Source organism: Monodelphis domestica, chromosome 3 (assembly GCF_027887165.1).
Source record: "Monodelphis domestica isolate mMonDom1 chromosome 3, mMonDom1.pri, whole genome shotgun sequence".
NCBI lineage: Eukaryota > Metazoa > Chordata > Mammalia > Didelphimorphia > Didelphidae > Monodelphis > Monodelphis domestica.
In genome coordinates this window covers 223,416,933-223,443,431 of record NC_077229.1, presented here as the reverse complement: position 1 = coordinate 223,443,431, position 26,499 = coordinate 223,416,933, and the positions used below count along the sequence as shown (strand labels likewise).

The window sequence follows — 26,499 nt, the reverse complement described above, 5'->3', positions numbered from 1 at the left end:
CCAGAAGACCAAAAATTCCTAGCAATGGGAGATCAGCCATATACAAAGAATGTTGGTGGGAGTGTGAAGTTCCATTTGATTTCATTGACCCCCACCTCTAGGCCAGGTTTGCTATTCCCTGAGCCACCTAGCTGCCCAAAGGCTAGGAATAGAAGGTCCTGGGTTCAAATATGGCCTTAGATACTTCCTAGCTGTGTGACCCTGGGCAATTCACTTAACTCCAGTGCCTAGTCCTTACTGCTCTTCTGTCTTGGAACTGATACTTGGTACCAGTTCTAAGACAGATGGGAAAGAGTTAAAAAATAAAATGATTCCTATCCTAGTTGCATAGATAAATAAGTTGTAGGTTAAAGAATTTCAGTGATCAGGGCTTGCTTACATTAGCAAGTAGCAGAGACAAGATGAAAAATCAGGTCTCCAAGTTTAGTACTTTTAGCACCATAACACATAGAATGCCAACTTTTTTCTTTTAGGAGAAAATTACATATACCCTCTCACCTATGTCTATGCACAGGTACAAGTATATACATGCACCTAAATATACATATATGTGTATATCTACACACACACAAACACACAGAGGGGGTGGAAGGTACCTCCTGTATCTGTAGCTGTCCATCTTCAGAGATGCCACAGGCAGCCATGACATGTTTTTTCACTTCTTGAAGTCTCTCTTTGGTCATAGCTTCCTAAAACAAATCAAACAAAATCAAGTTTTAAAATCTCATTGGAGGACAGCTAGGTGGCTTAAGCAGAGAGAGATTCAGGGAGTCGTTGGGTTCAAATCTGACCTTAGACTCTTGCTAGCTGTGTGACCCTGGGCAAATCATTAACCCCAAATGCCTTGGAACCAATATACAGTATTGATTCCAAGATGGAAGAGAAGGGTTTAAAAACAAAACAGAAAAACCAAAGAAATATATTTAAGCATAACAAATCTGCTTTGGTTGTGTGACAACATAAACCAAATCCTCTGGTATTTAAAACCCTTATCTTTCCCAGATGATCATATATTATTCCTGATCATATCCTTACATTCCAATCAGCTTCACCTACTTAATAGTCCATCTCCTACCTCTGCATTGCGCCTTGCCATCCAAAACGCGCCCAGACAGTTCACACATTTTACAACGTGAGTCATCTTAGAGATCCATCTTATTTGCAAACATTCCAGCCCTACCTGGACAACAAGCTGTCTGCCAAAAGACCACTCACTGGAAGATCAACCGAGAAATGGAACCAGTTCAGAGATGCAGTGAAGGAAACATCAAAGGCAGTCCTAGGCCCAAAACAACATAGCCACCAGGACTGGTTCGACGAGAACAACACTGCTATTGAAGACCTATTGAGCAAGAAGAACAAAGCCTTTATGGAGTGGCAAAATAACCCAAACTCTGCTCCTAAAAAGGACAGATTCAAGTCTCTCCAAGCCAAGGCACAGCGTGAGATCAGGAAGATGCAAGACCGATGGCGGGGAAAAAAAGGCAGAAAAAATCCAGCGGTTTGCTGATATGAAAAACTACAAACAATTTTTCAGTGCCCTCAAGACTGTCTATGGGCCATCAAAACCCACCACCACTCCCTTGCTATCCTCTGACGGTGACACTCTCATAAAAGATAAAAAAAGGCATCAGCAACAGGTGGAAAGAACACTTCAGTCAGCTTCTCAACCGACCCTCTTCAGTCGACCAAAGAGCCCTTGACCAGATCCCCCAAAACCGCACCATTGAACAACTTGATGTCCCTCCTTCAATAGAGGAAGTCCAAAAAGCCATTAAACAAATGAGTGCAGGCAAGACACCCGGTAAAGATGGGATCCCAACCGAGGTGTACAAGGCCTTAAATGGAAAGGCGCTCCAGGCATTCCACATAGAGCTGACCAGCATATGGGAAGAGGAAGACATGCCCCCAGAACTCAGAGATGCCTCCATCGTAGCCCTATACAAGAACAAAGGCTCACGAGCAGCCTGTGACAACTACAGAGGCATCTCACTACTCTCCACTGCCGGAAAGATCCTCGCCCATGTTATACTCAACAGACTCCTGTCATCTGTTTCAGAGCAGAACCTGCCTGAATCACAATGTGGCTTCTGACCAGATCGCAGCACCATTGATATGGTCTTCATGGTGAGGCAAATGCAGGAAAAATGCCTTGAGCAGAACCTGAGTCTCTACATTGTCTTCATAGACCTGACAAAGGCATTTGACACAGTGAACAGGGACGCATTGTGGGTGATCCTCAGCAAGCTCAGTTGCCCAGCAAAATTCGTCAAACTGATCCAGCTCTTTCATGTCGACATGACAGGGGAAGTCCTATCTGGTGGAGAGACTTCCGATCGCTTCAACATCTCCAATGGCGTGAAACAAGGCTGTGTCCTCCCTCCGGTACTATTCAACCTATACTTCACCCAAGTATTACAACATGCTGTGATGGATCTAGACCTGGGCATCTACATCAAATACCGACTGGATGGCTCACTATTTGACCTTCGCCGTCTGACTGCAAAAACAAAGACAACAGAGAGATTCATCCTAGAAGCTCTCTTTGCAGATGACTGTGCTCTCATGGCCCACCAAGAAAATCATCTCCAAACCATTGTGGACAGGTTCTCCACCGCAACAAAACTGTTTGGCCTGACTATCAGCCTCAGCAAAACAGAGGTGCTGTTCCAACCTGCACCAGGGAGGCCAACGAACCAGCTGTGCATTACAATCGATGGCACGCAGCTTTCTAACGTCAACACTTTCAAGTACCTGGGCAGCACCATCGCCAACGACGGGTCCCTAGACCACGAGATCAATGCCAGGATCCAAAAGGCCAGCCAGGCACTCAGGCGGCTGCGCTGCAAAGTCCTCCAACACAGCGGTGTAAGCACTGAGACAAAGCTCAAAGTGTATAACACAGTGGTCCTCAGCTCGCTCCTGTACGGCTGTGAGACATGGACACTGTCCCGGAAGCACATGAAACAGCTGGAGCAATTCCACCAACGCTCCCTTCAGTTAATCATGAGGATCTGAAGGCAGGACCAAATCACCAACCAGGAAGTCCTTGACAGAGCCAACTCCACCAGCATCGAAGTCCTGGTCCTCAGAACCCAGCTACGATGGTCTGGACACGTCATCCGCATGGACCCACAGCGAATACCAAGACAGGTATTCTATGGTGAACTGTCAGCTGGACTCAGGAAACAAGGCCGACCAAAGAAAAGATTCAAGGATCAGCTAAAGTCAAACTTGAAGTGGGCTGGCATTAAACCAAAGCAACTAGAACTCGCTGCCTCTGTCAGAAGCAGCTGGAGAACCCACATTCACCAGGCCGCCACCACCTTTGAAGATGAGCGACGTCGACTTCTTGCCGCTGCGCGTGAACGCCGACACCAGGCCACAACCGCACCTCCCGTAACAACTGGCGTCCCAGGCCCCATGTGCCACAAACTGTGTGCCTCAGTCTTTGGACTTCAAAGCCACATGAGGGTACACCGTAGATGAAACTGCACAAAGACAATAGTCATTCTCGATCACCGAGAGACTACTATACCTCTGTGCTTCCCCCATGCCTGGAATTTCCTTCTTTGGCTCCAGCTTTTGGAGCACTCCAAGTTCAAACTCCAGGCACTGCATCCTGATAGACTTTTCCTGATTTCCCCCTCCCTGAAAAAAAATTACTCTGTATTTTAGAACTTCACAGTCAGGTAATATATGACTTGATTATACTGAATAGGAGGCAAAGTTTAAATATGCCAAAGTCTTGGTTCACTGGTCTAAGCAGCCAGATGATATATTGAATAGTGTTAGACTCATAAAGATGTGAGTTCAAAGTCTGCTTGAACCCTGGGAAAGTTATTGAACTTCCATTGATCAGCTTTAGGTTCCAAAGAAAATAATATAAATAAAGTATTTTACAAACCTTTGTTGTTGTTCAGGCACATCTGACTCTTTGTGACTGTATTTTGGGGGTTTTATTGACAAAGATACTGGAGGAGTTTGTGATTTTCTTCTCCAGCTAATTTTACATATGAGGAAATAAGTAGTATCTAAGTGACTTGCCCAGGGTCAAACAATAGTAAGTGTTTGAGGGGATATTTGAACTCAAGTCTTCCTGGCTCCAGGCCTGGCACTCTGTCTACTTCACCACCTAGCTGTCTTCCTCACTCATTAGGTAATGAGGCATTTGGCTGCTTTAAAAGAGTCATAGTTATTCCTGCCTTTTAACAGGCTTCATTGAATTTCTCAGCTTTGACATTCAGAGCACCAGAGGAGAAGTCCCTTTATCTCAGCACCTGCTGTAGGCCCTTAGAATTTCAAATCTTATATTGCAAGTTTAAAAGATTAATTTTATTATCTGTTACATGTGAAGATTAAATTTAACTCTCCCCTGATTATAACAATGGAATTAATTAACTCTCCCCTGATTGTGAAGATTAAATTGTAACCCTTCCCTATTTTTAGATTTAATCACCAAAAGTGTAAACACCCTACTTAAAAGTTGAGTAGGAAGATCTGCCCATTTTTTTTATTTAATCACCAAAAGTGTAAATACCCTACTTACAGTAGTGGGGAGATCTGCCCATCTTTTAGATTTAGTCACCAAAAATGTAAACACCCTATTTCACACATTAAGTGGGAGGTCTGTGACCCACATGTGAAATAGTAGGTGATGAATCAAAATCAACTGACTGCCCCTGGGCAGTCCTAAAAGCAAAAGCTTCAAGTGTGATTGGTAGCCGAAAAAATTAGGGGAAGTGATGCAAAAGAAAGTGCCTTTTAAAGGGAGTGTCAACTGCCTGAGGGCAGTTTGACTTGGAACTCTCACTTGGAGTAGAACCTCCTATGAGACAGAGTTCTTCTGGGAGCTCTAATGGGAGTTCAACTTGGAGTGGTGGCTGATAAAGAATCTGCTGACTGGACTGATGTGTGGTGAGTGAAAAGCTGAGTCTTAACTGCTTTTTTTTTTTTTCTGAACTGACTGGCCTCAGGAAAAACCTATCCTATTGAGAGACTTGAGAGACTATCCCGGTCCTCAGTTTTGCCAAGGATGGCTGAAACTAACTCTCCCTGCCCAGGGGGGCCAGAAGTAAATTACTTAGTGCTTAGGCTAGATATCTTACCCTATCCTCTCTCTGATTTCTTTCTTCATTCTTCTCTATATTTTGTAATTAAATTGTAAAATAATTCTCTTTGGAATTAATTAAATTCCTGGTGACCACTCTTAAATAATCTAGTCCAACCCTTTAAAAAATAACCCCTTTTTAAAATTTTCTATTTTTCAACCAGAACCAAATAGTTCTGATAATTACTGATTTGTAATATAAACTCAAATCCTATAATGTCTCTTAATTTCTTTTTTTTATGATTTAACTTTGAAGTCTTTGAACTTTGGCCCCTACAGACTATTTTTCTTATTATTTTATCCAGTTCTATAAAATTCTATGAAATTTTATCCAATTCTCTAAAATTGCCTCTTGATAGTTTGACATGAAATATGTAAGGGTATATAAATATTATCGTTTTATTATATTGTTATAAGCCAACCATTAACAATGAATATTTTTCCAATTAGTTGTCTTTTTAAATTTCTATAAAGAATAAAGAATATATTGAAGCTGTATTCACTTAAGTATATCTTGGTAGGTCAGCTCTCAGATTTTTTTGCACCTTTTGTAGTTACATGGAATAGCACTGGATTTTTTTCTATGTTTTCTTTTTAAATTTAATTAATTTTGTAGATTTGTTTTATCCTGCCATTGCTGGAGTTATTATTTTTTTCAATTAATCTTTGCATTTATTTTGTAGGATTCACTAAACAAATATCATATTATCTCCAAATGATGACAATGTTCCCTTCTCTTATGACTAAGCTTAAGGTTACAATTAAAACTACAACCCTCCCCCCCAAAAAAAACCCTACCCCCAAACCCAATATCAAAATTGTGGGAAAAAGAAACACAGAGGAGGAAAGAAGTTATCATTAAATATACTTTTAAAAAGTACTTGAAGATTTACTTCCCAAGAATATGTCATTTTGTGAGTGAGCCTTTTGATGCATTATGCACTCTGGTTCCTTCTATTATTTAGTTTTCTGCTTGCTCACATGAATAGACCCATTTTCACCTGCTACCCCTGAATGCCATCATGATAGGTGAAGAGAGGTAGGGCCAGTCAACAAGACAGGGTTCCCCATGGGGAAGTAGGTCTGTTCAGGAAAGCACCCTGCAGGGCAGCACTGAGAATTTTGTCAGTATGAGGTTCTGTCTAGTACATCAAATAGCAAATCCCGTTTGCTGAGCAGGTAAAGCATCCTTATAAGACTGTCAGGGCGATTTGCATTTATAACAAGAGCAGTCATGAGCATCAAGCTGGTGAAGACTTCAGAATATGATGTCTAGACTAGACACAGGGGGCAAAAGTGTGCTGTCTCAGACTTTTTTTCTAGTCCGCATAGGTTGATTGTTTTCTGGTGATATATACATAGCTTGGACAGGATGGAGAGCTAGCCTCAAAGCCAGGACTGAATTCAAGTCTCACCTCTAACATATATTAACCATACGACCCTAGAGAAGTCATAACCTCTCAGTGATCCAAGCAATTCTTTTATGAATTCTTTTTCTTTTTTTTAACCCTTTCCCTTCTGTTTTAGAATCAATACTAAGTACTGGTTCCAAGGTAGAAGAGTGGTAACGGCTGGGCAGTTGGGGTTGTGACTTGCCTAGGGAAGTGTCTGAGAAGAGATTTGAACCCCAAACCTCCCATCTCCAGGCCTGACTCTTATCTCCTGAGTCACCTAGCAGCTCTTCTCTTAAGAGATTCCCAAACAGATTGGTGGCTGTGAAGTAAAAAAAAAATTAATAATTAAATTATGGTACCATTAGTCCCCCTTTAAGCCTATGCATGTTATCCTCTGCCATTTAAATGGAGAAAGGAAGGAAAAGGTAAAAAAGCTTTATAGAGTGCTTACTTCACAAATGTTATCTCATCTGATTGTCACAACAACCCCACAAGGTAGGTGCTTTAATTATTCCCCATTTTACAACTGAAAAAATGGTTAAGTTTAAAATTGTTATTCTGAAAAGGGATCCATGTGCTTCACCACATTGTCAAAAGAGGTTCAATGTTAAGGACCCGTACAGTCCAAGAGAACATTATATATGGCTACAGAATTAATGTCTGAACAATAACTTGTGAAGGACCACCTGGAGAGAGAAAGAACTGATAAATAGACACATGAAAGATACAGTTCACATATACATTTTTTTTTTGGTTACATGATACCTTCTCTGCTGCAGGGAGGAATTGGAGGGAAGCTGGGAATTTAAATGTAACCAACAAACAATTTGATTCAAAAAATAAGCCTGATAGTCTACTACTATAAGTTCTGAAGTACTGGCCAGCATTGGGAGAGGAAGTTGCTAAGCAGGAGCTCCCCACACAAATGAGATCACAGGATTAGTCCTACCCCTGTCCATACACATGCTGCTTGGCATGGCTAGGAAATCCTCCTGAGCAAAAGGGAAATAAAGCAATGACTGGCTCTGAGACTGTTTGTATTCAAAGGCTACCTCTCCAACGGGTTGCTGGGGAACCTTATTTTCTTGCAATGGATTTCACTTTCATCAATACAAATCTTGTTTGACATTGTTTTCCTTGGTGAATACACCATTGCATGCAGGTAGGTAGCTCATTATTGAGGCAGAATAAATATAAAGCAAGATGATTCATGTTTACGGTTACTTTACCATCCCTGACCCTAACTCTAGTTTAAATTCTCTGTCGTTCTTATTCCTCTGATTCACTTTCACTTGTCAGCAGCCTAAGGTTAAGCCCAGCTGAAACTAAGAACTTGGGCTCAAATTTCAGATTCCTATTCCAGCCTCTTAGCTGACTGTTCAGTAGGGATACATGCCTTTTCTTGTAATCTGCTTTGTGCCTTATACAACCCCGGCAAGTGAATACTAGTCAATTATGTGGTTAAATGGTGCCATTTACACAAGCTTTTCTAATAATCTAGGCAGCAAGATATGCCAGTGGATATAGCACTGGGCTTTGAATCAGGAAAATTCATCTTCTCTAGTTCAAATTTGGTCTTAGATAACTAGCTGTGCGATCCTGGGCAAGTCCCTTAACCTTGTTGCCTCAGTTTCCTCTTCTATAAAATGAGCCAGAGAAGGAAATGGCAAACACTCCAGTATCTTTGCCAAGAAGACCCCATTAGGGTCATAAAGAGTCAGACATGACTGAAAATGCCTGAATGATAACACAGTTTAATAATTTAGGCACAGACATCTCTTTTGGGACACATTTGAAATATCAGAAATGTTCCCAACCTGGTCATATTTTGAAAGACTTCATCTAGGAAATAAGATGTTCAAAGTTAATGGCATCCATTTGAAAAAGGCATTGGACTCTATAGAGACTAATTCCTTTACTCCTGTTGTTTTGAGGTGCTTTTTAAAGATTAGTTTGGAAGAATTCTCAGAGCAGTTTCAGCTTTCACTACTACTAAGCCACCATCTTGGCTCCTAAGACTAATTCCTTTAAGTATGGACTCTATGGTATCTAGTAATAAGAGTGTTCAATAAACATTTGATAAATACCTACAGTGTGCAGAACACTATACATGCTGAGAAAGTTTAGAGAAAATATAGTCCCTGGACCCCATAGAGAGGGATGGAATATTACACATATTCAAATAGCTATAATGTAAAATAAATACACGATAGATTTCTAAAAGAGGTATAAAGTGAAATGTGAAGTTCAAGGAGGGGGAAGGTCACTGATGGCTGATGAAGGGAAGACCTCAGAGAAGAGATGGTAATTGAGTTAATCTTTTTTTTTTTAGACCCTTACCTTCTGTCTTGGAGTCAAAGAGTGGTAAGGGCTAGGCAATGGGGGTCAAGTGACTTGCCCAGGGTCACACAGCTGGGAAGTATCTGAGGCCAGATTTGAACCTAGGACCTCCCACCTTTAGGCCTGGCTCTCAATCCACTTAGCTACCCAGCTGCCCCCTAATTGAGTTAATCTTAAAAGGGCCATAGGAGTTAAGCAGGTGAGGTGGTGAGGTCATTGGGAAAGAGATATCAATCTTAACTTCTTGGTATTACAAAATGTGGAGGCATCAAGATGACTCAGTGGATATGGCACTGGACCTGGAGTCAGGAAGACCCAAGTTAAAATTTGACCTCAGATACTTACTAGCTCTGTGTCCCTGAGCAAATCACTACACCTCTGCTTGCCTGAATCTACTAAAGAGTGGTAGTGGAATGCTATGGTACCTGGAATCATAAGAGTTGAACATGACCGAATGACTAGACAACAATTTCCATATGATAACAACAGTTCTTCCTACCCAACACTCCATCTCCTGTTTCCATGCACTAACAATTCCCATGCTTGGAATGCTCTTCCTTCTCATGTTTGTCTCTTAGAATTCCTGGTACCTTTTGAGACAAAGCTCAAAATCTACTCTTTACAAGGAGCCTTTTCCTACTCCTTTCTCCCCGGCTGCAAAAGTCTTCCACTCTAAGGTTACCTTCTACCTACTCTGTCTGTACCAATTTATAGATAAGCTGTATCTCCCATTAGAATGTTAGGTTCTTGAGGTCAGGGGCTTTTTTTGCATTCCTTTGTATCCTCAGTATTTAACATAATACCTAGCACTTAATAGTAGTAAGCACTTAATGAATGCTTGTGGATTAATTGATATGAATTATTTTTTCAACAGAGGTGGAGATAGTAAAGGAATATTTAAGTAGGTAGGAGGAGAGACAGGACAGAATAGAGTAATAAAAACTCAGAGAGGATAGAAATATTCAGGAAGAAGTGAGAAACTACTGTAGAGTATATTAGGATCAAATACTGCAGAGAGTTCAAGAAAGATCAACATTAAGAAAGTGCCCTTGGATTTAATAATTAAGAGATCATTGATATCCTGGAAGACAATATTGTCTTCTGAATAATAGAGTCAGAAGCCAGGAAATGAATAGTCAATAAGAGATGAAGAAGTAGACACCATCAATATAGATTATCCTTTCTAGGAGTTAGGCTATGAAAAGAAAGATAAAGGATAACATAAGGGAATGAGAAGGATAGCTGAAGGTTTGTTTTTTCTTGTCATTAGTGTTTGTTTTGTTTTGTTTTTTAAACAGATGGTGGACCCTGAGTATATTTGTAGAGATCAGGGTAGAAACTTAAGACAAGGAGAGCTTGAAAATTAGGGAGAGAGAAAGGAGGATGACCAAAGGATCAAACTCTCAGAGGAAACAAAAAGGATGAGATCAAAGGAACAAGCATGGGATCTTTTAGTAAAATGTATTATCTTTTAATTAGGTTTTAAATTGGTAATATCTTTTAATTAGATCCCTTTTGGTTTTGGCTTTGACTGATATGATTACTCCCCCTGCCTTTTTTACTTTAACTGAAGTATAAAAGATTCTACTTCAGCCTTTTGCTTTAACTCTGTGTGTGTTTCTGTACCAAATGTGTCTCTTGTAAACAGCATATTTTTGGGTTCTGGTTTCTAATCCGTTCTGCAACCCAAAAAAATCCATTTTATGGGTGAATTTATTCCATTAATATTCAAAGTTATGATTGCTAAGTATTTTCCTTCATCCTATTTTTTTTGTTTGTTTGTTTATCCTTTTTTCTCTCTTTTTATCCTATCCCTTCTCAAAAGTCTAGTTTGCTTCTAACCACCACATCACTTAATCTTCCTGCCCTTTACTTACTGGCCTCAGCTCCATATCTCTTATCTCTTTCCGCTTCTATTTCTCTATTGAGTAAGATAGATTTTGATACTCACCTGAGTATGTATGTATGTACTCCTCTCTCTGAACCACTTCTAAATGAGTCTTTTCTTTCTTTCTTTATTTTTGGATCCAAAAAAAATTTTAGTTACTTAATTTGAAATATTTTTCCAAGGGGTGGTGGTGTAGCTAGGTGGTTCATTGGATTAGGAGCCAAGCCTAGAGATTGGAGGTCCCATCAGTATACAGTATTGATTCTAAGACGGAAGGTAAGGGTTTAAAAAAAAAAGAATATTTTTTCCATGGTTACATGATTCATGTTCTTTCCCTACCCCCCTACTTTCTCCCCCACTCCCCCATAGCCACAATTTCACTGAGATAAAAGCTCTTTCTTGTGTTCCTCTTTTATGTGAGAAAATTTTCCTTTTCTCCCTCTCTCTTCCCCTTTCTCCCTGGGCCATCCCTCTTCCTCACTCTTCCATTTTATTTTTTTGAGAGATCATCCCTACATAATAGACTTACATTTATGCCCTCTGTTTATATAGACTCCTAATATAGACTCTCGTTATATAGACTCTTTCTCACTCTCTCTCTCTCTCTCTCTCTCTCTCTCTCTCTCTCTCTCTCTCTCTCTCTCAACATTGAGTATTAAACTTGGGGCTAGTCAGAGAAGAGGAAATAAGAAAAGGTTTTTCATGGGAAAGAGTTGGCACCTGAGATGAGCCTGGGGGAAAGCTATACAAAAAAGGTAGAGAATTAGGAGCTTTCCAGGATAGCTGCTGAAAAAAATAAAAGCATGGAGATGGGAAATGGGATGTCCAATTCAGGGAACAGCTGGTAGTCTACTTTGACTGTAATATACAGAAACCAAAAATAAGTCTGAAAATATGAGAGCCAGATAGTAGAAGATTTTAATTGACAAGCTGAGGAGTATATTTTATTTTAGAGTGAAAAATGAACCACCAATATTTGGGACAAGAGGGTGACACGATTAAAACTATTTTTTTTTTGAAAAGTGTTTTGGAAGCTCTATAAAGGAAGGATTGGAGATAGGAGAGACTAGGCAGAGGGAGACAAATTGGGAATCTATTGCAAGAAGTGAATGTGGCAAGAGCTAGGATAAAGGCTATATATGTAGAGAGAAAGAGACATGTGAGAGATTTGATGGAAATAGAATATACTTTTCCCATTCTTTTGCATTAATGGAAACATATAATACCTTGTAACAATTAACACATTTTAAGCCTGGGGGCAATATAATTGCCCCTCAGGTCTCATTGGTTTACTTAAATGTTGCTTTAGGGAATTTCTATTAAAATAGAAATTAGTTGTAGGGTTGCAATCACTACAATCCCCCAGTTAGGAAAATTCCCAACATTTAGGCAGAGATTTGGCTCTCTACATCAAATTATATTTATATCTCTTGGTTGAGGCAAAACTCAAATTACTAGAAACATTTGGGTAAAGAAGTTGATTATATTATGTCTATTAATAGACTTATCCTGGGAAGGGAAGTTGGAGGGGGGGGGGAAACAGATAGTTCTTGGAACCTCTTTTAGTTCTTAAGGAGGTAGGACCAATGAAAGGTGTCAATCTGCCTTTTTTTTTTTGCCTGTTGGTCAATAGCCCTTTCCATCCCTCCATTCTGGTCCATGATGTAATTTTTTCTTCTTCCATTCTCTTTGGACTGCCATTTCTTTCTGACTTATTTGTGGCTAATCTTAATTCCTTTCCCTAAACTGCTGGGCCCTCAAAGTCTTCCTCTTCTCTGAACCAGCTCCTCTGATATAAACTCCCAAGGGCTTTGGAAAAGTTCTCCCCATCTCACCTAAATGAGATGTCTTGGATTCAAAATAATGTTCAAGGTTCATTCAATCTAGTGAGAATCTGAGATATATATATATATATATATATATATATATATATATTCTCACATGAAAATGGGTTCAGGGATTAACATCTTGACCCTTACTTTAAATGCAGTGGGGAATTGATTTACTCAACTCTCAACTCCCTTTCTCCAGAAAGTACTACTTTCTTAGCCACCATCTATAATAGTAGCTACATGTCTCCAGATACATTAAAGCAGAAGATGTGGTTTTTTATCCTCATTGCTACTTCTAGACTGTCCCTTTACCATTAACAATAAACACCTTCTTTAGGGTTCACTTTATATGTATGTCTGAATTAATACATGCTGGCAGGCCAAAGCAAGGAATAATCTCTTTTAAAAGCACCTTAGCAACAAAAGCCACTGTGACTCAGGCTGTAGGTCCAGCCTCTGGCATTGTTATGAAATCTTTCTGCAGGTGCTCAAAAGGTGTGTAAGCCAGAGGATGCCCACTAAAGGCTTTGCCACAAAAGGCATGTTGGTTATATGTTTGGCAGGTAGAGTAGGCTGTACACACTTTAGAGGCTATAGTGGTTATGTCAGGGGCTATCCATACTCTCTTAACAGAGTCCACAATTCCCTGGGTACCAAAGTGACCATTTTTATGAACACATTGGCAAATTTGGTGATAGAAACTTCTAGGGAGCAGAGGTTTTCCTTGGTTTTCCTTTGTTCAGATTCTTATTATAGTTATCTACCAGCTTCTAGTTAATTCTCCTGATAGGAGGTACCCTTCACCATCTGTTCCTCATACCCCTAACTGATAAAATGTAAGGAGAATGAAGAGCAGAACTTGTGATTCAATCATTTTTCAGTTGTGTCCTATTCTTCATGACCTCATTTAGGGTTTGTTTGTTTTTGGCAAAGATAATGGAATGGTTTGCCATTTCTTCCTCTAACTAATTAAAAAAACAATCCTTACCTTCCATCTAGACTGTGTATTCCTTCTAAGGCAGAAGCATGGTAAGGACTAGGCATTGGGAGTTAAGTGACTTGCCCAAGGTCACATAGGAAGTATCTGAGGCCAGATTTTAACCCAGGATATCTTGTTTCTAGGCCTACCTCTCAATGATAGTTTCTTGATTAATCAGTGCCTTGTACATAATTTGATAGTTTTTCAAGTATATTATATCTTGTCTTCCTATATAAATTGTTATTTTAAAGGCAGAGAACTTTTTCCTTTCTACTTTCCCCATTCTCATTAATCATTACAAACAGTACCTTGTGCTTCATAATTACCTACCCATTTGACTCTTACCCTCAATCTATCTTTCCTCCTTTGTCTACGGCAGATCCAATTTGAGTAGACTTCCGCCTACTTGCTCCTTCATCTCTTACTTGCACTCTTTACCTATACACACTCAAAAGAAGTATCTGAATGAGGAGTGGAAAAATAAGGAAAATGAATGGGAAAGGTAAATCTGGGGCTAAAGACAGGATGGTAGGAGAGGGAGCAGTGAAGGAAAAAAATAAAGCCATGGAGGATTTGCAGAAGGAAGTCCAATAAAGAGAAAATATTTCCCTGGAATCTCACTGAGGATATCTCTTTGTTCCAGTACCCACTACCCAGAACCTGGTTTCCTGCCAAAAAGACAATCAGAAGCTTTATCTCAGGACAAAGAATTCACTTATCAGTGTAAGAAAAGAGCATTAACTAGTCCTTATGAGCCAATGTACTTTACAATTTATGATATTGGATCTATAAGCATAAAGTGGTCTCTAAACAGTTTTTTTAAACTGCAAAATACAATAATTCCTTGCTTAACTGACTACATTTGGGGATGATTTTCCATATAAGTGGCTTTCTTAGATAATTGAGGTTTATTCTCTTGAAGAACCAATTAAAAGAAAAGATAATTTAAAATAGAAATTGTCCTAAAACCAAATTTCTTATTAGAGCAAATGAATATAATTTAGCCTCCTTTTAAAGACTTAGGATCAGTGTTATTATCAATTTCATTATGCTGTTAAAAAAAAGTAATGCTTTCATGGCTACTGAAGTGTTTAACACTACTTGCCCCTACACTAGATCATCTCCAAAGCTGTGCTTTTAAATGTTTCTGCCTCCTTTTGTAATTTTCATGTGCCACTCTGACAGTGGCATTTGCACATCTATAAAATCAAGAGTTGTTACAATGATCAAATGGGATGACAAATGTGTGGTGTCCCCTAGTAACACCCTACCCCCTTAGGGCATGCTCAATCAGCATGCCAGTCAAATACATTAGTTTCTTCTCTCCTCTCTAATCTTGCCCCCATCCCTAACACAATTCAGAGAACACCTGTACACTATTTCCTGTTAGCTATTATGAATCAGGACATTGTACCATATCATGATGAAAAGTCTCTTAATTGACTGTTGAGTCAGAACTCTTTGGATACACTAAATGGCCATTCTGTTCCTCAGGCCTTCTCTTCCTGCCTGCTTTGAAGCATGAGGTTATGATTGGTCTCTAGAGAGTCAAATGAGAGTGAATGGCTTGTCTGCTTTTTATTTGGAACCAAGCTAGAGCATATGTTCTATCTGGGATGGATCCTTCTCCAGCTCTTGTGTCTAATTCCTTTTGTAGAAAGCCTTGTGAGGTCTAATAAGAGAATTAACATTCTCCCATTCCCACCTTGCATCCTGTAGAAGGCATTCCCATAACTAGGCTGCTATTGAAATAGTTGTGGCATCAATAGCAGTAGAAACAGACAGGTTTCCAGAGAGAGATCCCAAGAAGATCACACTTGGATATTTTGATGGGGCAATGCCAGGGTATAGGTGAAATGTAAGATGGTTAATTAGCAGTCTTGCAAACACTGTGTTCCAAAGAGGCTTCCGAACTGGCTTTTGAGATGACTGGTTATTGAATTAGGTTCTAATCATCTGTAATGTACCCTGTAGTGATATTTTTTTAAACCTTTACCTCCCATCTTAGAATCAGGATTGTGTATTGGTTTCAAGGCAGAATAGCAGTAAAGTGGAGGCAATGGGGGTTAAGTGACTTGTCTAGGATCTCAAAGTTAGAAAGTGTCTTGAACCCAGGAACTTCAGTCTCTAGGACTGATTCTCTCTTTTTTTTTTCACTTGATACCTATTTCCATATTATTCATTCTTGCCACAGAGCAATCTTTTGAAACTAAAACCCCAAATCATGTACCCATATAAACAAATGATGTCATATGTTTTTCTTCTGTGTTTCTACTCTCATATTTCTTTCTCTCAATGTGGATAGCATTCTTTCTCATAAGTATAGGACTGACTCTCAATATATTGAGCCTATTAGCTGCCCCCTGGTCAATGATCTGTATAGTAATCATTGCTTCTCTGTGGGAAAGAAAGGATCTATTCAATGTTGAATTCAAGTTATCTATTAGATATTTCCTTTAATTTCCTCTTTGATGAGGGAAAATTGTAGACAAGAGACAAAGGTGAATTATTTTTCTTTAGAAATGAAACAGTGGAGGTCTTAATTCCCTTATTAAGAAGTCAAGTAACCCCAGAGCAATGAACTCAAGGCAATCTGTGACAGCAGGTTGTGTGGGTCACCAACCCCTGTAGCCTTAATGATATAGCTAACCACTGTGTTAGATATGTAAAGAGTTTTACAAACCTTAAAACATTATATAAATGCTATTGTTATTAATAAAAGGAATTGGAGATGATTAGACTAAAAAGAGAATACCAATTGAGGAATGATACTTGTTCTTAAGTAAAGGAAAAAAAGGAATAAGATTCATTGAATTTGGTTTCAGGTCAAATGAGAAATACTTGATGGAAATTATAAAAAGGAAAATATTGGCTTGATGTGAAGAAAATCTTCCTGAAGGGGCCACTTCAGGAGGTAGTGGATTCTTTCCCCATCCCCCTCATTGGAGGTCTTCAAGAACAAGTCAAATGACCACTTGTTGGTTTTGTTATTATGAGGATTCTTTTGGAGGGGTATGGGTTGGACTAGATCCATGGTGGTGAACCTATGGCCATTGTGCCAGAGGGAGCAATCAAAGCCCTCTCTGTGGGCATGCCCACCATTGCCCCAGCATAGAGTTTGCTAGAGGGACTAGCAAGCTCGAGGGACATGGAGCCTGGTTGTTCCCCTCCCCCTCTCCACACTGGTGTGAGGACATCACCTGCCCCTCTAAAAGGCTTGCCATCACCAGACTAGGTGGCCACTGAAGTATCTTCAAATTGTAAAAATCTGTGAAGAATATTATTCGTTAAGTATCAGGGAACATTGTTAAAACAAAAAACAATCTTGCTCCAGGAAAGTTATCTTGAGTCATTTCTAGGATCCTAGAGCTTAGTTTAGGGAGTTGCATGCCCTCAGGAAATGTACAATAAATCTTTAATTATGATGATGTGGAAAACATCTTTTCCTAGAGCAAACAAATTAAAATTTTCTCCAGCAAAATTTTAGTTGTCCATAATATCAGAGCACAAGGTTTTCATGTGTACATAATATCCTGTCAACCCTCAAACCTAACATTTCCTTTCCTCTTGACCAATGCTTTTCTGATCCTGATAGCAAGTAAAAAAATCAGTCTTGCCTCCTTTTCCTGCCCCTTCCAACTTATGAAGTTCCTTGGAAAGGCTGAATTACAGATCAAAAGAAATATTTTGTATAGTCTAAAAACTCAATAATTAATGTTAAAGCAGACAATATCCATAAATATATTTGGAATGAACCCTAGAAGACTGGAATCTAACTGTCTAGGTACAAATCACTCAGAATTTTGAAAATATCATTTCAGCATAAGATACATGCATCTGTCTGTTAAAGAAGAACAAACCAAACCACTTTCACTTATGATTGATAGAATTCATTAATCAAATGCATTCTAACAATACCATCTGTTGTATTGTTGACTCAGGCCATTTATTTAGAAACAAGAACTGATTAAACTAAGGGTGCTTGAAGAGATTGATTCTTTAGATACACTCACCAAATCCATCCACTTAATGATTAGAACATGGCATACAAAGAACCTAATTAAAATGACTATTACTGAGCATTTCATTAATTAAAATTTTAAAAATATTTCTTGTGTATAGTGGATACTCAAATATTTCCTGAACTGAACAAAGTTATTTTGTTCTCAAAATAACACAAACTCAATAAGTCAAGAAACAGAAAATGACAACTAATGCTCCACTTTTTTGGAACAACCATTTATAAGTCTTGAAAGCCTCCATAACATCATATTTCCTTCTCTAATGTCATTTGTCCAGTAGGAATGGTAGGATCTCCCTTAGCAATAGGTGATGTGACCTTAAAGGTGACCCTTAAGGACACTAGGATGGCCCGTTGCCCCACAGACATCTCCCCATTATCAGACATTATGTTTCTGGAGACTAATCTCTTTGGGTCTTGAAAATGCTTCCAATACAATGCAAATAGCTCTAGGATGGTGGTGGTTGTGGGGAATACCTTATATCTTAGCAGTTTGTCTATTCTAGGATCTCATGACAGGAAATTTGCTTCAGAAGTTGACTAAAAGGTGAGATAGGAAGTTAGGAGAGATAAACTTTACTTATGTCATCATATGGCTTAGGGCTAGCTCTGTGGAAGGTGAATAACTACTGGAAACATACATAATAGAATCAGCTCCAGAGATCCTATGTTAGAGAAGACTCTTGAAGCTCTGTCTCTCATGTATGATGCCGTAGCCTCTCTTATATTTCATTACTCAATTGGTATCTGAGAATGTGTCTATAAAGATAAGTTTGGGAAAAGGGAAGGAGGAAATAGCACAACAAAAGATGAAAGAAAAATATCATCAGGATCTGCTATTCATTTGAAAATTTTAGGTTGCTAGGAACTGACTATTGTGAACATTAAATTAAATCTCTCCCCTGATTGTGAAGATTAATTAAATTAACTCCCCTGCCCATTTTTTAGATTTAATCACCAAAAGTGTAAACACTCCATTCACACTTGAGTGGGGGAGGTCTGTGACCCATATGTGTGATAGTGGGTGATGAATCAGAATCAAACTGACTACCCCCGGACAGTCCTAAACAAAACTTTAACTATAATTGGTAGATGTGAAAGTGGAGGAAGGCACAGGAAGTGAGGCAAAAGAAAGTGCATTTAAAAGGTAGTTACAACTTCTTGGGAGAACTTTGGCTTCTTCTGGAGTTCTGAGTTTGAGTTGGAGGCTAGTGAAGAATCTGCTGACTGGACCTGAGACCTTTCTTGGTAAGATTGGCCTTGAATCTCTCCCTTTGGACTGACATGTAGTGAGTGAAAAAGAGCTGACTCCTTTTCTGGATTTTCTGAAGAGACTAGCCTCAAGAGAGACCTACCTCTTGATAAAATCTCCCTGAATCCCCAGGTTTTCAGCTCAAGGCCGAAGCTTCTCCAGCTAAGCTCTGCCTTGGTTGAGCCAGGGGTCACAGCAAAATACTTAGAGTGTAGGCTAGATTAGATATCTTACCCTATCCTCTCTCTGATTTCTTACTTCGGTCTTTCTATATTTTGTAAATAAATTGTTAAATAAATCTCTTTGGACTTTCATAAAATTCCTGGTGACCCTAATCCAGTCCAATCTTTTATAAAAAAAATCCCTTTTCTCCCCCTTACACTACAACTCCTCATGGAAAGGGAGTGTTGCAGTAGAAATACATTCTAAAGAGGAAAAAAAAAGTAAAACTGGATTTCAGTTGTCATAAAATGTCATGTTGAAATAGATTTCAAAGATCTTATAGTCTAATATATATCCAAGAATAACTCTCTTCTATAGTATCTTTAACAACTCTTCATTTAGTCTCTGCTTAAAGACCTCCATTGAAGAAATCTTGACGCAGTCCATTCTCTTATTGGACAACTCTAGTTGTAAGGAAGCTTTTTCCTTATATTGATTCAATATCTGCCTCTTTGCAACTTTTGCTGATTGCTTTTAGATCTCCCCTTTAGGGTAAAGCAAAACTAACATAATGCCCATTCTACATTTCAGTCTTTCACATATGCAAATATAGTTATTATGTATCCCCTTAAATGATTTTTATATGCTATGACTTTTAGTCACCTTTCACAATAGTTATGTTTTAGCTTATTTGTGTTCTTCCTAAAACTTTCTCCCCAATCATCACCTCCCTTAAATATGCTAATAAAAATATGGAATCCAGAATAAACCTGGATTAATCCCTCATTTTCACCATATTATACACTTGATCTTAGGAGTTTTCATCCTGCTAAAACTTCCAGATCTTTCTTTCAAATGAATTGAATGTCTAGTCATAGTACTCCTACCTATTATCTATACTGCTATTTTTTGGTACCCACATATAATTCCTGTTGAATTGTCACATTAGCTATGTCTCATTCTTCTAGCCCGAGATCATTTGGATCTGGTAAGCTAACTCTTCTCTCTAATGCTATGTCATCTACAGATTTTCTAAGCAAACCGTCTATGTCTTCACCTCTACTGTTGAGTGCATGTTTCTGATCCTTCATTTCACCCTGGTTGAAAGGACAGCACCATTGGATTTTGCTCCCTTGCAGATTCATTAGTTTCTGGAGGTATGGTTGTAGGTTGCATTAAATATATGCACAAAAGGAATACTTACTTCTTAGACAAGCATTCCTCACAATGATTCTCTCTGCACCCCACTCACATTTGCCTCCATTGGCTCTGACCTTCAAGTTTATTCTCCCCCCCCCCATATATTGTGACTTGGTACCTTATCATAAGTAAACCTACTTAGCTTCTGTAGCCCTCATATAAATTCAAGATGGTTAAGAATACTGAGAAAATGTCTTTGACCCCTAAGATTCTCCAATGGTCCTAAGAACATGCTTAAAAATGAGTAGGGGGCAGAGCTAGGTGGTTCAGTGGCTTGAGAGTCAAGTCCATTAACAGTTGGTCCTGGGTTCAAATCTGACCTCAGACAACTTCTTAGCTATGTGACCCTGGGTAAGTCTCTTAACCCCTGTTGCCTAGTGATTACCACCCTTCTGTCGTAGTACCAATACATAGTATTGATTCTAAAATGGAAGGTAAGGGCTTTAAAAAAATTATCAGGATGTCACCTAGGTCAAATCAAGAAGTGAACTGCAACATTTAAGGAAAGAAAACAAAAGCAAAAAATAGGAGAGTCTTATGGTTCTAATAGGTGCACGGCTATTAGCAGCATTATTACTTATAGGCAGTTTTTCCTTTGGCATTGTTTGGCCAGCCATTTTATAATCAAACTCTTTAAAACATTTCCTCATCAGTAACTGTGATGCCTCAATCATTCCCCTGCTCCAGTCATTGCTTCTAAGGCAGAAGAGCAGTAAGGACAAGGCAATGGAAGTCACACAGTTAATCCACTAAGCCACCTAGCTGCCCCTTCACCAATCATTTTTTAAAGAACTCAGTGACCTCCATTTTCCCTCAGCTACTTTCCATGTGGTGATATCATTGCTAAAAAGCATCAGGGTCATTAGAAATACCACTATAGTCTTCATTATTTGTTAGGTGGAAACAGAAATAGAAATAAAAAGGCAGGCATAACAAAATTAGCAATAGTGGAAGGTGCTCTTTCACTTTCTTATCCCTGCCCTATTGATGTGTTCATTTGGTGCCAATTCACTGGAAAGAATCCAGATACTATTCTTTGGGATGATGCAGTGAACCTCAGAGTTGGGAAGCTGGCAAGGGAAGAAAGGTGAGCAAAACTGACTCATCTGTAATTAGAACACCTGGATTGCTGATGATGTAGCAAGCAAGCAAGCAAGAAGCCAAATCAATGATGCTCCCACTGGGTCATTCTGGACTTGTGTCAATGTTTATTTATAACGACTAATATTTATATAGTGTTTACTATGTGCCAGGCACTGTGCTAAGTGCTCTACAAATATTCTCACTACAACATTGGGAGGCAGATGCTATTATTGTTCTCATTTTACGAATGAGGAAACAAGTCAAATGTGTTATATGATGTGCCCAAGATCACACAGTTAGCAAATATCTTTCTCAGATTTGAACTTAGATCTCTGGGCCTATCGTTCTACCCAATGTACCACCTTGCTGCCTCATAATCCCCTTTAGGTGAACAATTATAGAAACCTAGTAGGAGTCATCCTTAGGGGGCAGTTAAGTGGCAAAGTAGATAAAGTACCAGGCCTAGAATTGGTAGGACGTGGGTTCAAATTTGACCAGAGACACTTCCTCATTGTGTGACCCTGGACAAGTCATTTAACACAATTTGTCTAGCCCTTGCCCTTCTGTTTCAGAGTTGTTACTAGGACAGAAAAGCAACGGTTTAAAAAAATCACCACTAGATGAAAGGAACTGTGACACAGTGGAATAAGCACTGATTTTGGATAAATGCTGTTGTTCATTCCTGTCTGACTCTTTTTTGGCCAAGAAACTAAAATCATTTGCCATTTCCTTCTCCTGTGTGTCTCTATTTTATAGATGAGAATCTGAAGTAAATAGGGGGTGACTTGCCTAGTGTAACATACCTAGTAAGTGTTTGAGTCTTGATTTGAACTCAGATCTTCCTGACTCCAAACCTGGTGCTCTCTACTGCACAACCTAGCTGCCCAAAGTTAGAGGATCCAAGTTTGAATCTTGGTTCTGATACCCTGTGATTTCTGGCTAGAGAGACTTTCTAAGTTTTCATACATGGAAAATGAGGATAATTGCTTTTGCTGCTTCACAAAGTTATTACAAAAAAGGCTTTAGTCATGTAAATTATTGTTGTTATTAGATCCAAGGATGATACCAATAACCAATTTTTTGTGGATTCCTGAGCAAATCACTTAAACTCAATCCCTTAGCCCTTATTGCTATTCTGCCTTGAAACTAATTCTTAATATTGACACTAAGACACAATGTAAGGGTTTAAAAAAAAAAGGAACATTTGAAATAGGTCTCAAGTTCCAGTTTTTGTGTTGGCACTTTAGAATTAGAAACTATTAATAGATCAAAAGAGAATAGCTGTATTTTCTTAGTGGTAGCTTAGTGGTAACTTCCTTTTCACTGTGGCATGGAGAGGTTTCATCCCTCCTTTGTCCATAAGTTCTTTCCTTCCCACATGACTTTTTGTCCTTATGGTGCTGATGTCCTAACACTATAAAATGCTGAACTCCTCTGATTTTACAAATAAAGCAGGCACTTTTTATATATGTGGTAGGAAATAGTGTTTAACAATCATATCTCTGGGGGGAAAGTATACCTGTGATACACTTTTACATTTAAACTGCTTTATCAACACTTTCTAAAGCCTAGACAATCAACAAAACAATTTATGTCTCTAATGTATAGCAATTGACATTATCCAGAGTGCAAATGCTTACAATGAAAATTGAACCATCAGCCTTCCCAAGCCAGTATGAGTTAGCTCCCATGCACTCCTGATGCTTGGGTGCTTTGCCAGAATAACTGCTTGTATCTTACAGTCATTGTCTTCTCAAATTTCTGATGTAAGACTCAGTGTTGAAAGGCCATACATGTGTTTGTAGGTCATTGTGCTTTATTTGTAGCCTACAGTCATGAGAATGAACATAAAGTTGGTTACCCAGAGACCAACACTGAGCACAAATACCATTACTATTTGCCATGTATGGAAAGTGGACAGAAGTAAGCAGACTATGTCCCCTATGGTCCTTATCCTATGGTGCCACTGTATTCCTGCTATGCTCCATCTTGCCACTTTTTCCTCATCTCTAGCTTTCAGCAGTTATCCATCCTATGTACTTCACATTCATCCCCAAAGACTGGAAGCACTTAAAAATATTTTTTGTTGAACAATTTGAAGTCTAAAAACAATCCTTACCATGGTGTGTGTGTGTGTGTGTGTGTGTGTGTGTGTGTGTGTGTGTGTGTGTGTGTGCATGTATTTCCATAGCTTCAAATCATTATGTTAAGCAGGTCCCTAATGGCCAAAAGTTAATTAGTTTCCCCAAGTTCCATCCTTACTCCTAGGGAAGGATTTGTACACTTGGAATAAATTGGCTAAAGTTTACAACATTGCTAGATCTCTAGACAGTGTATCAAGGACAGAGCACACCACATAATTTCCACTCTGTAAATTCCTAAAAAATAGATATGTACTTTTTATTTAAAAAATAATAATGGCAGAAACTAAAAGAGTGACAATCTATTAACAAGAAGAAATAGATAAATAATTCTCTTCCTTAATCTTGTGGCATGGCATCCCTCTTTTGTCTATTTCCCTTCTATAAAGTTTGTCATTGTTTGTCCACAGCACCCAAATCCTAACACTTAAATGCTGGACTTTGATTTTACAAAGAAAAGTAGTAACTTTTCATATATATGCTAAAAATGATCAAAAAGGACTCCCAAACTGTCAAACACCTTGTCTGAAGTAAGGCTTATCTGAATCCTGTTCTCTGGCTTTATACCCATTAGCTGAGATAGCCCAATAGATTTTCAAAAAAAGAGTTTTTTGGTTGTCTTAGTTATGACCTTCAGATATGTGACAACTGTTATTGAAAGCCAAGAACCACAATATTTAATGCAGCAGTTATACCTGTTATAAAAGCTTCCTAATCCCACCTTGTTGCTAGGAGAGGGGGGAAACACATCATCCAGGAAAGAAACAGGTCAGGCAAGATTAATGAGCATAAAATAACATTAGCCTCTGGGATTTGTTGAATTTCATCTCAAAATGCAACGGTAGAACAAGTACTTACCTCTGTGCCCATCTTCTTCATCAGGTGATGAAAGAAATCATCAAGTTTCTTCCCTTCTATGTATCCATTATCTAAATGAAAACATAGATATGATTGTCTATTGCCAGTTCTTAAAAATTTGTAAATTTATCTTAATTGGATTGTTGTTTAGTTATGTCAGCAACTGAAACTCAAGTCAACACTACTGTTTGCATTTGAGGAATGGATTTTATGGGGGAAAGAGCATGAAAGGAAGCCCTTTATTGCAAAATTACTAAGCAATTGGAAATTAAAAACTACTGAATAAGTAAATTTTAGCAATGTATAATTAAACTTATATCAAAGATCTGCCACTAGGGAAATATTTTACTGTAATGAACCCCAATTTGGCCAATAGTTATAATAGACACTAGAAACTAAATTTAGCACACTATTTTCCTGACATTTCCCTTGTGGTACACATTTTAATTCACATTTTTAATTTTTTCATACCAAAGTAAAATATTCCCTCATTTAAAATTAAGGTGTTGATCAGAATGTAATATTGTCAGGGAAGGGATAATGGAACTGAAGGGAAAATGGATTTTGTTTAGATGATCAGTTCTCAAACCCAGATAATTTTGTTTATCCTGAAAAGAGAAATCTCCTTAGTATGGAACTCCATAATTTTGCCCATAACCCTCTAGGATTTAAAATAGAAAGGGGCCTGAAAAACATTTTAGCTCAACCCTTCATTTTACAAATCATAGTCCAAAAGAGGGGGAGGGGATTGACTTGTCCCAAATCACATAGTTAATAAGTAGCAGAACTCGTCATCTTACTCAGAGTCAAAATGATACAAACTGCCAATATCTTCATTTTGCTTTGGTCTGGTACCTAGTATGAATTCTTTTAACCCTACCCCTTATTTACTTTGGCTTACTTTCAGATACTTGGGGCAGACGACTTTCAAATCAACAAACCTGGGGAGAAATTCCGAGATGAAAAACACCACCACTCTATTCCTAAATATAGACAGGAAAACTCAACTGTACTCAGTGTCCCAGTCTACAGCTAAAACGATCCTAATGATAACTTACCATCCCTGTCAAAGCGCTGCCAGATGTGCAAAAAAGCAGCAGCATCAATGTGTCCCAGAATAGTGCCGGTATCGCTGTCCATGGTACTGAGAGCAAGGCTCTAGTTTTGGCTAAGAGAGGAGATGCCAAAAACTTGCAGAACTCTTAGAAACGATGTCTTTTCTCTCCCTCTTCCTTCTTGGTCACTCGCCCTGCTTGTTTTTTCCCTTTCCTGCTCTTTACAGCAAGCAAGGGTGACACAGAGCCTCTGGGGCAGTGAAAAGAAGAGCTCAGAGGAGCAGAGGTATAGTTGATGCCAGTACTGCTGTTCTGTTGCCAGAGCTCAAGGGACCACAAGGCTTTCTGAGGGATCAGCTCGGGAGATCCGCCCAGTTCTCTAACATATTGGCTCCCAGGAACACCTCCCTCTCCTCAGCTATCAATGCTGGTCAAGGAGAGTCAGATTCCAACCTTTGATGGATATCAGGAGAAAGTAGCTGTCACTGACTTTCATGGATCACTGCCTCCTGCCCTTTAACTTTTCTTTAAATTCAAAGAAAACAACATCATTTGACTCATCCTATGAAGCACATATCTCCTCTGGGATCTAGCAAAAATTGCTTAGCTTAAACTGTTGGTAAAGTCTGTCAGTGTGAGTTCCTTTTGGACTTGATGGTTTTGAACCAATAATGTTTTTACTTACTTAACTTTTAGAAGATAAAGAGAATTTATTAAGCACCTACCTATTCTATACATAGCATTAATAACTAAATATACTACTTGACACTTTTAACCCACTAAAGAAAAATCTGTTGTTGGAAAAGTAATTCAAATTCTTGTGAGGAAAGGAGGAGTATGTATTAGTTATTTAAGGACAGAATGGAAAATAGAAAAATACCTTCCCATTAAGGCTAGTCTATAAAGCTTATTCCAGCTCTTTAAAATAATATCAACCTAATATAATGGGGGGGGGATTATTCATTACAAGGGAATTTAAATTCATAGGATCTGAAAAAATGAGGGTGTTTTGGAGAGTATTCAGTTATCAATTAAATAAATTGAAATTATCCTTTTTTGCCTTTGACATTCCTGTTTGGAATAGCTGCTCATCTTCTGGCCATTTCATTGTTTCATAGATGTAACACCTGAAGATGATTCAGAAAAGGGTAGAAACTTAGTTACTGTTGCTATTTATTGGACAT

General features: G+C 38.7%; 1 protein-coding gene across 2 annotated transcripts in view; it reads right to left on the bottom strand.

Moving 5' to 3' along the window:
* SCGN (secretagogin, EF-hand calcium binding protein) overlaps positions 1-25,799 on the bottom strand; it is a 70,146-nt gene extending 44,347 nt beyond the window's left edge. Inside the window, exons 1-3 of one of the 2 annotated variants that reach the window (XM_001375316.4) lie at positions 25,319-25,799; positions 24,261-24,331; positions 597-689 (exon numbers count right to left, since the gene is read on the bottom strand). In XM_001375316.4, the coding sequence (XP_001375353.2) occupies positions 597-689; positions 24,261-24,331; positions 25,319-25,400 (246 nt within the window). In that variant the 5' untranslated portion in view covers positions 25,401-25,799. Of the gene's footprint in view, positions 1-596; positions 690-4,549; positions 4,877-24,260; positions 24,332-25,318 lie in introns of those variants that run through there. The other variant, XM_056823527.1, reaches the window with a different exon arrangement.
* Positions 25,800-26,499: the final 700 nt, after the last annotated feature.